Below are 15,755 nucleotides of genomic sequence, written 5' to 3' on the forward strand. Positions count from 1 at the left end.
ATGAAATAATTTCCGTTGACCTGTAGTCTCTTCTTACATTTTATAATAATTTTGATGTTACCAAGGTCATTTTCACTGTATTTAAAAACTTAAGCTTTGCAGCTGGTTACCCTTTGAAACAGGCCATTTTAATACTGCTGTCCCTTTAAGAGCAGGGGGCGTGTGACCCATACAAGTAGAATACAAAAACACGAGCTGGTAGAATGGCTTGAAACGATGAGTTCCGAAGTGGGTGGGGCTTCGTGACGCGTATGTTTTCAGATTTGATGGATTTAAGTAATACTTCTCCGAATCACAATCAATAATTTTGGCAGTTTCTCCTTACCGTTTTCGGGTGTAAAATAATCCCGTGAATATTTGCTGAAGCGAAATGTAAGCGTAATTGTCACGTGATACCTGTTACTTTGCTCAGCGTTGATCGGATTCGCCTTAACGCGATAACTTGTGATAACTTCATTTTGGATTTTTTAAATATAAATATTTTACACAGGAGTTTTTTATTTATTTACATATTTACACATCTTAAATAAGAAATGAATATACTAATTCAAATCAGATTTTACGCCCCTGGAGGAAGACAACTGAATGTCCCATTGTAAACATCATTTTTAGATCCACTTTCCAATTAGTTTTCGAATCGAGTTACATCGAATGAGTCTCTTGAACCAGTCAGCAACAGCGTGCCCGTCCCGATGCTCGAAGATGCAGCGTTTTGGTAACAGATCGCATAGGCTGAACTCACATTGCGTTATTTAACGCGTCCACCTGCACTGCATAGAAAAAAAATTTTCTGGAGGACTAGCGAACGATGGACCTGCACATCTTGGACCATAGATTAAGGGTCACATCCATCAGTAAATCGGGACTTGAACAGTACACACACCCCCTAATCAAACTGATATTTCTCAGAAACCGGACGAGGTAAGAACAGTCAACGCATGTATGAGTTTGCAAACATGTTTTTACGCGTTTGATGGGGCAACAGCTCTTAATTAAACATCAGTTCAAATACATAGCTCGCTTGTTTACAATGGGTTCAAATGCAAAGTAAGAGCCTCGCCCTGTTTTGGTTAGTTTGGAGAAATGATAAATGACCAGATAATGTCAGCTCATGCACATGCACGTGAGACCTTTAACTTATTCTTAACATTACACATTGAAACAACAATAAAAGGAAGCGGTTTTTCAATAAAGTGCACAATTTCTTGTGCTCAGCTATGGATTGAAATAATGTATCGTAAAACCTAATAGAGCTGTCTAACCTGGCTAGACAACATTTTTGGGCATGCAGGTTTTGACATACATCCCATAAATTAAGTTTTCATCCTGATTTAAAACTTTGCATGTGAAAAAATAACCCCCAGTTGACATTCACTACCTGTACGTTAACATGGGACAAAATTAAAACACTAAAAATTTTACTTTATTATTGCATATATCTACAGAGGCCTCCAAAGGTATCTGCAGACTTAAACATGTATGGATTTGTTTTCATTAGATAATAACGAAATATCACCAAGTTACTGGTAGACATGTATTTACTTAATTTTCTGTACATCTGATTTGCTGACATTAAATTCTATGTTAATTATGGCATCATATCATAATTTATTGACCACCTTTCGCTATAGATATTCATTGAAAAACCCATGTTGTTTGTTGACTTGTTAGTAATGTTTTGTTTAATGCCACCGCTCTAATTGTTTTTGTGTCAGATTAATGCTTTCTTGATTGCAACATGTAACAATCACCTGTCTGAAACCATACAATAGCTTTGAGTGAAGAGCAGACTGAAATCTTCTTTTCTGTAGCTCTTAAATACTCTTCATGCATGAGCATATTCTGACTTGCCTTGTCAGTTTTGATATAATTGACGACAAGCAGCATTGGTTCTTGATGTGTCTTGCTTTACTTAATAGGACATGTTAAGAGTTTAAGTGGTGACCAATTTCTTTTTTGGGTGAATTATGCTTTTAAAGGTCAGAAGGATTGCTCACACAAACACAACATTATCTCATCCGGTAATGTTATCTTCTTCTTTGTCTTCTTTAATAACTTTGGTTCTGAAATGTATTGTTAATTTGTGCAACAATTCTGTGAAACCACACAAACTATTCTAGAAGATAAAATATTATATTATATTATTATATTATAATAGATTTTTCATCTTTTAGGGGCACCTGTTTGATTAATCGAAAAATAAAAAATAAACTAATTGTGAAATGGATCCCTGTGTTTTTCTGTCAAAATAAGAGTTTGATGGTTTATCTTTTGACAATTTTGAAAAAAGCATAGCAAAAAAAAAAAAATATATATATATATATATATATACACACACACACACACATACAGTACATGCAAATTTTCCTGTGTGTATAATGAACATGCATAGGATAGTTAGTAGTTGAGGTAATGATTTATCAGTAATTTAAGACTTTAATAAAAGTCTTTTCTCTCTCTCTCTCTCTCTCTCTCTCTCTCTCTCTCTCTCTCTCTCTCTCACTCACTCACTCACAGAAATCTATTATCTGAACTGAAATACAGCACACTGCTATAGAGAACATAGTCCTTTCCCTTTTCTCACTGTTCTGGAGGATGTTGGTTTAACACCACTCCTATCTCTCTCTGTTTTCCAGAAGGCTTTGGATCACTTACAGGAAGTTGACCCCTGGGAGCTCTAGATATTGATAGGAAGTGTGAGACTAGCTGACACAATGCTGCTTTGCTGAGTTAGCCCTGAGGGTGGGAGATGTATTATTTCCTTCTGTTTGGCCCTTGCATTGATGTGCCCACTGGATGGGGTCCGGATTGCATTGTGCTGAGTTGCAGACAGCACAGGAATCAGCTGTGAATGAAGAGTACAGTAAAGTATCGCAGCTCGAGCACTGCTTTGTTTTAGGTTTTAGGACAACTTTGATGAAAGGTTTTGATCCACTCCAAATGTTGACTAGTGCATACATATATATACACACACACACACACAGTATATATTATGTAAACACAAACTGTTATTTTGGATGTGACTAATCATGATTAATCGATTTGACAACCCTAATAAGAAATCAAACTCAAAAACTGTTTTACACTTAAGTTTTTAACACTTTCACTTTTTTTTTTTTTGAAAGAAATTGAAACTTTTATTAATCAAGGATGCATTCAATTGATCAAAAGTGACAGTGAAAAAATGTATAATGCTACTAAATATTTCTATTTCAAATAAATGTTGTTCTTTTGAACATTTCTATTAATCAATGAATACATTTTAGAGAAAAATATTAAGCAGCACAACTGTTCTCAACATTGTTAATAATCAGAAATGTTTCTTGAGCAGCAAATCAACATATTAGAATGATTTCTGAAGATCACGTGACACTGAAATCTGGAGCAATGATGCTGAAAATTCAACTTTACATCATAGGAATTAAATTATATTTATATTTAAATTATAGTTATTTCACAAGATTATTGTATTTTTGATCAAATAAATGCAGCCTTGGTGAGCAGAAGAGATTTGATTCAAAAACATTTTTTTTTGTTTACTACATTTTTTGAAAAGTAGTGTACCATATGAACCACCTCCCTGCTGGAACACTCTTTACAACAATCTGTCATTGTGTTTTTTTTCCATTATGCATTATGTCTGATCTGTCTGTTTGGTTTTGCTTCTTTGTCTCTCTCCCTCTATTTATTTTCCATCTCTCTTGTGGTTTCCTCTTTCTCTCACAGATGCAAATTTTTCAGTCTCACAGAGACTCCGGAAAATTACACCGTTGTCCTCGATGAGGAAGGATTTAAAGGTAAATCACACACGTGAACTGCTGTCCTAAGGATCTTGTGTTCAGTTGACGATGATACACATTGTACGTTTCCAAAAACTTGAGTTAACATTGTTATTTGCATAATTTCCTGATTGGCTATATATAATGGTAGAAAAATTTAAATGACTCTTTATTTGATTGTTTTCTTACTTGAAACCACACTGAAATGTAACGACGGAAATCTGTGACATGTTTAAACAAGACTTGGTACATTTTCTTTTTTTTTTTTCTTTTTTTTTTTTTGCTGTATGTATTTCAAGCAATAATTTTTTTTTTATGTTTTTATAGGTTAATAAAACAGTTTTTGTCTTTTAACATTTAATACAAATTATAATCATATCTTTTTCAGCTCTGTACAAAAAATATATTTACATGTAATATAACAGTATTCTAAAGTTTGGAGTTGGTAAGGGTGTTTTATTTTTTATTTAATTTTTTAAAATTAAAGTTTCTTGTGCTCTCCCAAACTGCATTTATTTGATTAAAAAAATACTCAATTTTTGCTAAAAAAAAAAAAAAAAAAAAAAAAAGTAATATTGTGGAATGCTATTAAAATGATTAAATATTTAAATAATATCATGAAATTATTTTCCATTTGAAGCAGAATTTTCGCCAGTAAATAAAAATTTTTTTGTCTTTTTTTTCAGAAATAATTTTAATATGCTAATTTGGTGCTCAAGTAGCATTAACAATAATAATAATTATTATTATCACAGTTGAAAACTGTTTTGCTTCTTAATACTTTTGTGAAATATTTTGTCATCTTTATGCATGTCCTTACTTTCACTTTTGAACAATTTATTCATCAAGGACACATACAATTATGTATACAAATTTGGGAGCTACAATTCCAAACTGAAGTAATTGAACAAACAGTTTAAAACTGGTATATTTGTATACTGACACTGACTTCTGTGTGTGCTCTTCATCACATCCTCATCCTCCAGAGCTCCAGCCGTCTGAACACTTACAGGTGGAGGGCTCCACTTGGCTCCCGCTCAATGTCGTCTCCAATGGCAACGCCTCCAGCAGCTCACAGGCCGTGGGCGTCACCAAAATCGCCAAATCTGTGATCGCTCCATTGGCCGAGCAGCATGTGTCCGTCTTCATGCTCTCCACCTATCAGACCGACTTTATTCTGGTAAGCGAGTCTGGTGCGCGAGTCTCTGTGATCATTGAGACATGAAAACTGCACCAAGTATTGTGTCAGTGAATCAGGGTTATTACAAAAAATGCAATACTTGAAATACAATAAATGTTAACTGATATCTTATATAAAAAACATAAACATTTAAAAAAACACAAAACAAAATGACTAAACTAAGCTTAAAATGAAAAAAAAAAAAAAAAAAAACTAAAATCAAATAGTTTAGTTGCTTTCTTTGGTTAGTCAAACACAGCACAAAGCTGGGATCAAAGAACCCAGAGACACAGAACAGTGTTAATAAATCATTTATTAAGGAAAAGGCAGCATAAACATGGCTAACATCAAACACACCTGCCATTTGTAAATGTTTTACAATTTTATGACGCTTTTGATTGAATAAGTTGGTAGATGTGTGATGAACATTGTGTAATGTTGATCGGTCTTTGTGCATTATACTTTCGAGGGCAGTTACACTTTTGTAATAATAATAATTTACAGTTTTGCTAATAACTCTAGAGCTTTTGGGAAACAACATTTTCTTAAAGTTTTTTAGGCTGCTTATCCCATCCACATGAAATTTAGTTTTTTTTTTTTTTATGACTGATTTAATGTTTTTTTTTATTTATTTATTAAAAAAACAAACTGTGTAGTGAAACTGTTGCCCAATATTGACTAATATTTATTGAATGTAAAGTCCAAACTTTACAAAACTTTGTGCAAAGAAACCACATGCTAAAGGTGCACACCAAATAGTCACCCACAGTGTGTGCATCAACAACAACAACAAAACCGTGTGATTGATGTTTTGCATGTTGTTGTCTGGGAGCAAGTGCTGCTACCATATGCTAAAAATACAAAAGTAAAGTACAAAACAAACATGACCAGCCCATGCAGTGCAGTTACGTGCTTTATATGCAAAAAATGGTTATTAAATATAATGTTTGTTATTAAAGCAACACTATGTAAATGTTGGCGCTCTAGCGGTTAATAAACAGAACTGCACGCATTACGCAGAAGAACATTCTAACCGGAGCTACTTCTCCATATGTGTTTCTGTGGTGATTTACGCAGGTGACGAACCCGCGAACAAGAGACCAAAAATAATCACTCATCATAAATGTACCGTAGTGATTTGTGATAACACAAAAAGTCTGTTTGGTGGATGAATTTATGATGTACTCGCACAGAAAAAGTTAGCTAGTGTTGCTTTAACATACTAAAAGGGATGTCTGTGTTGTAGGTGCGAGAGAAAGACCTGGCGGTGGTGGTGGAGACTCTAGCGGAGGAGTTTAATGTTTTCAGAGAGGAGGGAGGAGAGTCAGTGCCTGTCCACAGTCAGGACGCCTGCAACGGCCTTCAGCGAAACGGCAGAGAGGGTGAGAAGACAGTGAAAGAAAGGCAATACACTACCATTCAAAAGTTTGGGCTCGGTGTGAAGTCTATTATGCTCTTCAAGCCTGCAAATATTTGATTAAAAATACAGTAGAAACAGCAATATTGTGTATTATTACAATGTAAAATAACTGTTTTCTATTTGTATGTAATTTAAAATTTAATATTTCTGTGATGGAAAGCTGAATTTTCAGCATCATTAATCCAGTCTTCAGTGTGACATGATCCTTCAGGAATCTTTCTAATATTGATGATATCATCATCGTCACAAGATTATCATCGCCAATTTTGGAAGCTGTGCTATTTTTTTTTCCAGGATTCTTTAATGAATAGAAAGTCTAATGATGAACATCATTTATTTAAACATAATTGTTTTTGTAACAATATAAATGTCTTTACTGTCACTTTTGATATAATGCATCTTTGCTGAATAAAGTGTTAGTAAAAAAAAAAAAAAAGACTCAACATTTGAACTAATGCAGTGGCTTCTAAAAAAGCCCAAATAATGAGAAATAGATTATTTAAGAGTCATCCATTATGCGATTAATTGTCCATGTGTGTTCAGTTCCACATGCAACAGTTCATCCGGTGCTGATTCCAGAAAATCATTTTTGCGTAATGAGCTTGGATCCAGACACACTGCCAGCGATTGCCACAACCCTCATAGATGTTCTGTTTTACTCTAACAGGTAAGAAACTCATGGAGTGATGCTGTATGCATCTCATTTTTCACTGCTTTGAGTTTATTTCCTCTTCAGCGCATTACTTAGCTGATCAATATTGTTTTATCATTTGACTGCCACCAAGAGGCGTCTTGAACCGAGTCACAGTTTATGAAACATTAGGTGAACTGTTTTTTTTTTTTTGTGGTCTCTTTGTGTATGCAGCTATTTCCCTTGGTATATTAAATTAGAACAAGTTATTATTATATATTATTTTATTTTTTATTTTTTTTATTTTGAATGCATTTTTCTCCTGCAGATCTAAAGAGGATGCCAGTGTTGATCAGGACATGGAATGTATCGTGTTTTTCTCCTTCTCTCTGATTGATGGATACATCTCTTTGGTGATGGACACAGAAGCACAGAGACAGTAAGACCCTCACAGAGTCATGAACAGGTCATCATATCAAAGCTTTGCATGTTGCTATGAACACATGTTTGTTTGTGTGTGTGTGTGTGTCAGATTCCCCACTGATCTCCTCTTCACCAGCTCTTCTGGTGAGCTCTGGAGGATGGTGAGAATAGGAGGACAGCCACTCGGCTTCGGTGAGGCTTCTTTTGGCCATTTGAATGCCGCATGTATCCTTTAGCCATGCCATAATGCACTGCAGCAAGCTCAGTGAACGAAAAAGAAAAAATCATGCAGGATGACGCAAATGAATAAAAATAAAGATTATAAATTTACTTTCAACATTACAAGCAATCATAAAAAATAGGTATTTTAATTAATTTTAAGCCGTAGTTACGTGTACTTATCATGTTAATATCAGTAAATTTTGCAAAATTGCAAATGTAAACCAAAATTCAACCCTAAATGTAGCCCTGTAGTAAGTTAATGTAATTAATCAATGTTACTCTGTGCTTTATGTAATTAGACTGTAACATTCCCACCTTACATTGAAGTGTAACCAAACCTTTAAAAATGTAATCTTAATTTAATTTGGTTATGATTTTAATGATTTTATACTAATAATTGTTTAATAAATAATTATTTAATTTATATAAAAGGTAATCTAATTTAAATAAAATTATTATTACTCTAGGGTTTCCCAGACTAGGGTTTCGTGAGGAAACTGCAGGAGGTTCGTAAACTGATGAAAACCTAATAATTAGTAGAATTTATGGCTAAAGTCTCTGTGATCGTTCCACCAGCTGGGAACAGTCCAGGAAAACTTCTGTGAGAGTGATTTTGTGATGGCACCACAAAGTGTTGTTCACTTGCAGAATACAAGCATCTGGAGGTCTGAACTAGCAAGTTTAGGTTTATTGGTGCAGTGCCAGTGGTTGTCTTGTAGGCTAAAATCAGTACTTTGAATTTGACGTGAGCATCTATTGGCAGCCAATGCAAACTGATGAAGAGAGGTTTGACGTGGGCAGTCTTCGGCTTGTTGAAGACCACTTAGAGGCTTAATAGTACATCCTGGAAAGCACACAAAGTGAGCTTTACTTTAGTCAAGTCTGGAGAGAACAAGACCTTGCTCTGATTGGAAGGGTATAATCTTCCTGATGTTGTATACAGCAAATCTGCAGGACCTGGCTGTTATAGCAATAGAGTCTGTAGAGATTAACTGATCATCAATCAAAACTCCAAGGTTCCTGGCTGTCCTGGAAGGAGCTATGGTTGACAAACCTAGCTGTATAGAGAAGATGTGATGAAGTGCTAGGTTGGCTGAGACCACGAGGAGTCCTGTCTGATGGTCCTTCATCCAGCCAGAAATATCTGTCAGGCAGGCTGCAATGCAAACAGCTACTGTGGGATCATCTGGATGGAATGAGAAGTAGAGATGAGTGTCATCAGCACAGCAGTGATAGGAAAAGCCATGACAGATCATAATGATGACATGTAAATGGAGAAGTGGTCCAAGCTAGCATAAAATATGCTGAAACGGGTGGATTTTGACATTCCTAAAATTCACGGGCGGGGATGTGGGCGGATAACTAAGTCTTTGCGGGTGGGTAGTAGTAGCACGGATTAAAAATGTGTGCAATATTTGTATGTCTACATTTCCATTACACAAACACAACAACGATATGACATTTGACCCATCACGTCACCACCACTGCGACAGCGCTGCGAGAGAGAGAGAAACTTTTCCACAGCTGGATTTATAATTCAAGAATGGAGAACGCAACCTAAACCTGGGACTGTGGACGATATCCTTTTCCTGCTCTGTAACCTTAAGGGAAAGTAAATGCATAGTGTTTTTTATTTTTATTAATAGGTCTATTTGCGTATAGTTATCAGGTTCCATATTTAGGTGCCAATGGTAGGCTACTTGAATGGGGCAAAACAAAGCGCACTTTCGTTTGATTAGCACATTAATGACACTGATGTGATTTTGAGAGAGGTGCGAGATAAAAAATAAAACACTTTAATTGGAATGATTTTAGAGTGTGTGATTTATCCCGGGCATGGATCGGGTAACGGGCCAAATATTAATGGGTCTAGGTGGGAGCGGATTTAATTTTTATATTATCACGGGTGACGGGTCAGATCTGGTGCTGAACTAAGCAGGTACGGCCGGGCGCGGGGTCTCCAAAAATGGACCCGTGCAGGACTCTAGTCCAAGCACTGAGCCCTGAGGAACCCCAGTAGCAAGAAGTTGTGACTTGGATACCTCTCCCCTCCAAGACACCCTGAAGGACCTACCTGACAGGTAAGACTTCAACCACTGGACTGCTGCTCCTGAGATGCCCAACTTCATGAGGGTGAAGAAGAGGATATAGTGGTTAACTTTGTCAAAAGCAGCAGACAGATCCAGCAAGATGAGTACTAAGGATTTGGAATCGTTGGATCGTTGCCAGTCTCAGGGCTTCAGTAACCGTCCTAACCTTCAGTCCTAGTTGAGTGGCCACTTTTGAAGCCAGATTGGTGGTTGTCCAGATGATTGTTCTGTGCAAGAAACATAGAGAGTTGATTGAACACCACTTGCTCAAGTGTCTTTGCAATGAATGGAAGAAGGCATACTGGTCTGTAGTTTTTTAAAAGTGCTGATTTTTTTGAGGTTTTCTTAAGCAGTGGGGTTACCCAAACCATCTTAAATGTTGTGGGAAATGACCAGTGTGAAGTGAGGTGCTGATAATGTGAGTAAGTGCAGTTATGATTGAAGAAGAAATGGCTTGAAAGAGGCGAGTGGGGATAGAATCAGGCGGACAGGTAGTATTATTGGAAAGGATAAGTCTTCTTCTGAGAGTGGAGAGAGGGAGTGTGTATTTGTTATGAAGCTTGGTGTTCAGTCCCAGTTAGAAGTGATGAGGAAGTGGTCTGAGGTGTGAAACAGAGTCACTGAAAGTGTTATCAGTGGCGCAGTAGAGTGTCAATATATGGTCTAATTGGTTACCTGATTTGTGAGTAGATAAAGTAGACACTCGCTTGAGGTCAAATGAAGCAAATGGAGTGTTGACGTCAGCAGCCTGAATTGTTGATTTGAGATGGTTGGAGATCAAATTTCTATTTATTTGTAGACCGTTACCTCCACCCCTCGCTCAATTGGGAGAAATTAGGGAAAAGGTTAAATGGAGAGGGCTGCAGGAGTGGCAGTGTCCTCAGGTTTGATGCAAATCAGAGTTAGGGCCATGAGATTGAGACTTGAATGAGTAGCAGTAGATTAAATAAAGTCTTTGTTTACAGCAGACTGGCAGTTCCAGAGACCAACTGGAATAGAGGGTAGAGTAGTAGAGGACATAGGGCCTCTAGATTTCACTGCCTCCAACATAAAGAGTGTGATTTATGAGTTTTGGTGGTAATGTTAGGCAAGGCGAGTTTATTTATAAAGCACATTTTGATTATAATAATAAAATAATCATAAAAATAAAACAAGGAATTTAAAATCTTTGAAAATTATTTATATTTTAGAATAATTTCTGATTGCATAAAATACAGTGCAATCAGTTTGGACATCGCACAGTGCTCATTCCATAAATGCACAGCTAAACCGATGAGTTTTGAGTCATTGTACTTACCAATTATATACTCACCTGATTCCTTGTTATTGAATTCAGCTGGCCAAGTCTTACTACTTACCAAACCGAAACTGAAAAGCCACGCGATATGCACACAAACAAACTCTTGAGCACTCATTACACCATGAAAAAACAACAATGTTCCATTGCTTGCAACAACAACCGTGTTAAAATCTAATGAGAAAAGAAACAACACTTACAAACTGCTGTCCTCTTAGGATGCCTAGGTGTATAAATGACTCCCTTAATATTTTCCTGTCTGATCCAAATCCTAGTCCATACAAGTGCAAAATCTGTTCATCTGAGTGATAGATGAAGGAACGCAACATATTGAATCAGAAAGTCACATTTATTGCAGTTATTTGCCATTATCTCACTCTCTCTGTTTCCTTTTTCAGATGAATGTGGGATAGTTGCTCAGATCTCTCAGCCTCTTGCAGACAGTGATATATCAGCGTATTACATCAGCACCTTCAGCTTTGATCATGCTCTGGTAATCCTGTTTTTTTCTTTTTGATACTCAAAACATTTTAGCTCTGTGTAGTAGTTGACTGATATGGTTTTTGCATTGCATTAAACATAAATATGATTAATAGACCCATTCAGGGTGATAAAAGATAATAATCACACTGTGTGCATTTATTTTGCCCTTAATGATCTACTGACATTCAGTCTGTAGAGGTTATGTGTCTAGTCTACAGCATATGTATTTAGTACATTTGAATCTTTTTTGATATTTGTGTAACACTGAGCAACAGGAGGCAAATGGTTGCCTAGTAACCAGAAAACAGAAGAATATCTGAATCTGATCTAATTGGACAATTCACTGCCTATTTCCATGATGTCATGTGAAATCAGATCATCTGGTTGTCCTTGCTTTCTATTCTTTCCTTTTTTCCTGGAAACCCTCAAATATTTTAGCAGAAACTTTCTTGTTCCCGATTGGTCAGGCGATTGATCATTAGATCATCAATATGATGTAATATTAAAATGTGTCTCTTACGAGACTCTCTGAAATACTTGCTTCTGATTGGTGAATTGCTTCAACATTGTGCACGGAATATCAAATATTTTAGTAGTTTTGTAGTATATCACAGTTCAAATCGCAATCACAACATATGACAAAATTCGTGCAGTCCATACAAAGTAACTGTAAACTAATTATAAACGTTGAAACAAGTAATGTAATCTAAGTCAAGTACTTAATTTTTAGAATTTGATTATGAAATCTGGATTACATTTAATACACAATTTTAAAATAAAAACCGTTTTATTAAATTAAAACACTTTGTATCATTTATCGGCTTACTTGCAGGTCATGTGACCTTTAAATGACACCAGAGAACCGTAAACATGGAAATGTTCAAATGTTTGAAATATCAGCATATTTTTTTCCACTGACATAATAGTTTTGGACCCCCCCCATATAGTAAAATGTGGGCGATGGAAATGCAATGTAGGTTTTTATTTTTAATTCTGACATAATAAGAGACATGATTCAGTCATCGCTGTTTTTAGGATGTTTTCCCACGCAAACCCAAATAAACCATGTGCAGAATTTTATTATATAGGGCATGGTAATGATCTAATCGTTCAGTGCAAGCCTGAAGTCCTCGTGCGTTCACATGACCTTGCAGTAGAAAAGGAAGTGTGCGCTACTTTGTCATGACCTTCATCTGTTTCAGTTTTTTCATCTTTTGCCACAGTGTCACAAAAACAATTATTATTATTGTAATTTTTTTTTTATATAAGCATTTATTTTATGGTTGCTGTTGTTAATTATAACCATTATTGTTAGCATTTAAATACTTTTCAAACTGTTAATTTTTATTATTTATTATTATATTATTATATAATTTTCTAAGGGTCTTGCTGTAAACATTGTGTTTAAGACCACGTGTAGAGAAAAAAAAAAAATATATATATTTTTTAAAAATACTTTATATAAAAAAAAAAAAAAAACTTTTTAGAAATATTTTTTGGAGGGGTATTTTTAACTTCTGAAAATATGTTGTTCCATGCATGCATCATTGTGTCTGTCCATAAATACCTCTGTGCATCCATCTCTACATGAAAACATGCACCATATCAGTCTGAGCTGATTGCTATGAGATGATGCATCTCGGTTTACTCCCATCCTAAAAAACTCTTCATACCAATGTGTGTTGTTCAGCTGACAGCATGTGACATCCTTAAAATTTGAGCATGTTTGGATGGGGAAGTAATCGTCTTTGTGTTTTTGTGTCATCTCAGTCTAAATCTTTTTTTGTCTCAGGTGCCAGAAGAAGATTTAGCGAGCGTGACTGAGATGCTTCAAACTCAGAGGATGTCCAGTTGAAAAAGTGTAGAAAAAAACCTAACCGGTGGATGGTAGATCTTATTTGAGCCACTTCCACTCAGTATTACTCCGCAACCTGCGGTGATTCAGTCACTGCATCTGAAAGCTTGGGCTTAAAACAGGCCTAAACTAAAACAGTGGCATTTTGCTTTGAAATGACATTTTTGCAGCATGTTAATGATCGATTATTTTAAGCATATTTTTTACTTAACTGAATTATGTTTATTTCTTAATTTTCGGGGTAAGGATAACACAATGTTCTATAATATGCAACTGGAAATTCCCTTTGGTTTAGCTGCTGTCATTATGTTCTGCAAAAATCATTATTCCTTTGAGTATTGCACACAGACGTCTTCCAGTATTGTCAGAATCAGGTTTTTTTTCTTAAGTAACCCTGTTTAAGGTTAAGCTAAATACATGTTATTGTTGTAACAACTTATGGTGTCACTGAAACATTGCACTTAGAAAAGCAGTTACTGAATCAGCAAATACCAAAGTCATACTGTTATGAATGGCTCTTGCATCAAACCATATTTACACAAAGTTGGGTAAATCTCTCAAGAACATATCCAGCTCATATTTCACCCCAAAAACGAAATCTTAATGTACAAACTATATTTTGCTGAAAGGAATAGTTCTGAGAAACACATCTCATGCTCACCAATGGGTCCTCTGCAGTGAATGGGTGCCGTCAGAGTTGGAGTCCAAACAGCTGATAAAAACATCACAATAATCCACAAGTAATCCACATGACTCCAGTCCATAAATTAACATCTTTTGAAGTGAAAAGCTGTTTGCGTTATTAAGGGGGTTTTAATTTTAGACCGCTGCTTTTGGTCAAAATACCTGTCCATTATCCCAAATAACACTTCCTCCGCTTCCTTGTCGTCGCACATCAAAATCCACCAACATACTGTATGTGTTCAGAATTGTTTGGACTGTTTATGCTTGTAAACTGTGCCTGATCTGTGAATATTTCTATTCTGATTCAGACAAGATGACTTTTTCACTGGAGAAAGCAATTTTATGGATGGAGGACTGGCATTTTAAGTGATTGAAAGCAATCGATGAAATCATCTTGATGGATGTTTTTCTTACAAACACATAAATATGAAATGTAGGACTGGAGTCGTTTGGATTATTTTTGGTGTATTGTGATGTTTTTATCAGCTGTTTGGACTCTCATTTTGATGGCACCCATTCACTGTAGAGGATCCATTAGCAAGAGATGTATTGCTAAATTTCTCCAAATCTGTTCTGATGAAGAAACAAACGTATCTACATCTTGGCCTGAGGATGAGTACATTTTCAGCAAATTTGCATTTTTGGGTGAACTATTCCTTTAAAGGGAATCAAATGCATTTTTTTTTTTTTGCATTATAAGAAAGTATGTATACATCCAGTTGCTTTTCAAGTAATTGCATATCAGTGTTTGTTTTTACAGTACAAAATTATTGTAAACAGTGGTGAGAATCAAAAGAAAGTACAATTCTCACCCAAAAGTACTCAGAAGTTAAATGGGGGTTTGAGAGGAAATGTGTGTAATATGTTTTTTTGAGATTCACTCGTTAGTGAGAAAAGGCGTAAATAAATAAGTACTTTTAAAGATTATCAAGATAATTTGATTAGGCAATTTTCTCATAAACTGATAAGGGCTGAGGTTTAGTGATTCCTGGATCTAGTGTGACTTTATCAACTGATTTAAAGTTTGATTAGGGAAATGCTTCTTGCACAGCTATCTGCCTAATGAAATTGTTAGGTTTAATAACTTGCTAATGCTAAAGCATGCCCCTCTTGATTTTTGTTTCATGCCAGAATAGGCTGCCGTTAATGTGACCGATATTAATTCACTACTAGTGAACCAAGCACAAATATGTACACAAGAAGTGATAAATTAAAGAAATGTAGTTGATGGAGAATCAAATTCATGCCAGGAGAAATGCACTTATTGATTGTATTTTGAAGGCACGATCACTAATAAATCCAGAAATCAGAACTGGTTAATGAATGAAGCTATTTTAGAGAGAAAAATATCTTTGTTATAATTAAGCTCAATGCTTTTGTAAGAGCTGCTGAAACAGAAACACTAGCATCAACATGCAAAACATTAGATTAATAATTAGGGTTACTTTATGTGTGTTATGTATTTTTGTCTTTATATAGCCAATCTATTTTTCCAGGGCACACGTGTAGCATAAGAATAATTGAGATCATAATATTAAAAATAAACAAATTGTTAATGCAATTCCAGTGCCATTAAATAACTATTTTCATATGTTTATTTGATCTCATTTCTATCAATATCAGCAAAGACTAAGGTTACTGTTGTGCATAAAATGTGTAAGGTTAGTAATTATTCTAAGCATTTGTTATTC

General features: G+C 35.4%; 1 protein-coding gene across 2 annotated transcripts; it reads left to right on the forward strand.

Annotated features, from left to right (window-relative positions):
- The first annotated feature begins 72 nt into the window (after positions 1 to 72).
- On the forward strand, positions 73 to 15,380 carry LOC113072336 (cytosolic arginine sensor for mTORC1 subunit 1-like). 2 transcript variants are annotated; one of them, XM_026245362.1, is made up of 10 exons: positions 73 to 921; positions 1,980 to 2,021; positions 3,727 to 3,797; positions 4,766 to 4,959; positions 6,206 to 6,341; positions 6,923 to 7,046; positions 7,339 to 7,449; positions 7,543 to 7,625; positions 11,441 to 11,535; positions 13,318 to 15,380. In XM_026245362.1, the coding sequence occupies exons 1-10, from the start codon at positions 809 to 811 to the stop codon at positions 13,378 to 13,380; spliced, it is 1,032 nt and encodes a 343-aa protein (XP_026101147.1). In that variant the 5' UTR covers positions 73 to 808; the 3' UTR covers positions 13,381 to 15,380. The 2 variants fall into 2 exon arrangements, with proteins under 2 accessions (XP_026101147.1, XP_026101152.1); XM_026245367.1 differs by lacking the exon at positions 1,980 to 2,021 and having other exon boundaries at positions 80 to 921.
- Positions 15,381 to 15,755: the final 375 nt, after the last annotated feature.

The sequence above is a fragment of the Carassius auratus genome, chromosome 5 (assembly GCF_003368295.1).
Source record: "Carassius auratus strain Wakin chromosome 5, ASM336829v1, whole genome shotgun sequence".
NCBI classification, from domain to species: domain Eukaryota; kingdom Metazoa; phylum Chordata; class Actinopteri; order Cypriniformes; family Cyprinidae; genus Carassius; species Carassius auratus.

Bases quoted from the DNA above. Each gene is read 5' to 3' on its own strand.
- LOC113072336 (XM_026245362.1), top strand. From the start codon at position 809: ATGGACCTGCACATCTTGGACCATAGATTAAGGGTCACATCCATCAGT. The intron at 6,342-6,922 runs GTGAGAAGACAG...ATGTGTGTTCAG, and splicing joins TCAGCGAAACGGCAGAGAGG to TTCCACATGCAACAGTTCAT. The intron at 7,047-7,338 runs GTAAGAAACTCA...TTTCTCCTGCAG, and splicing joins GTTCTGTTTTACTCTAACAG to ATCTAAAGAGGATGCCAGTG.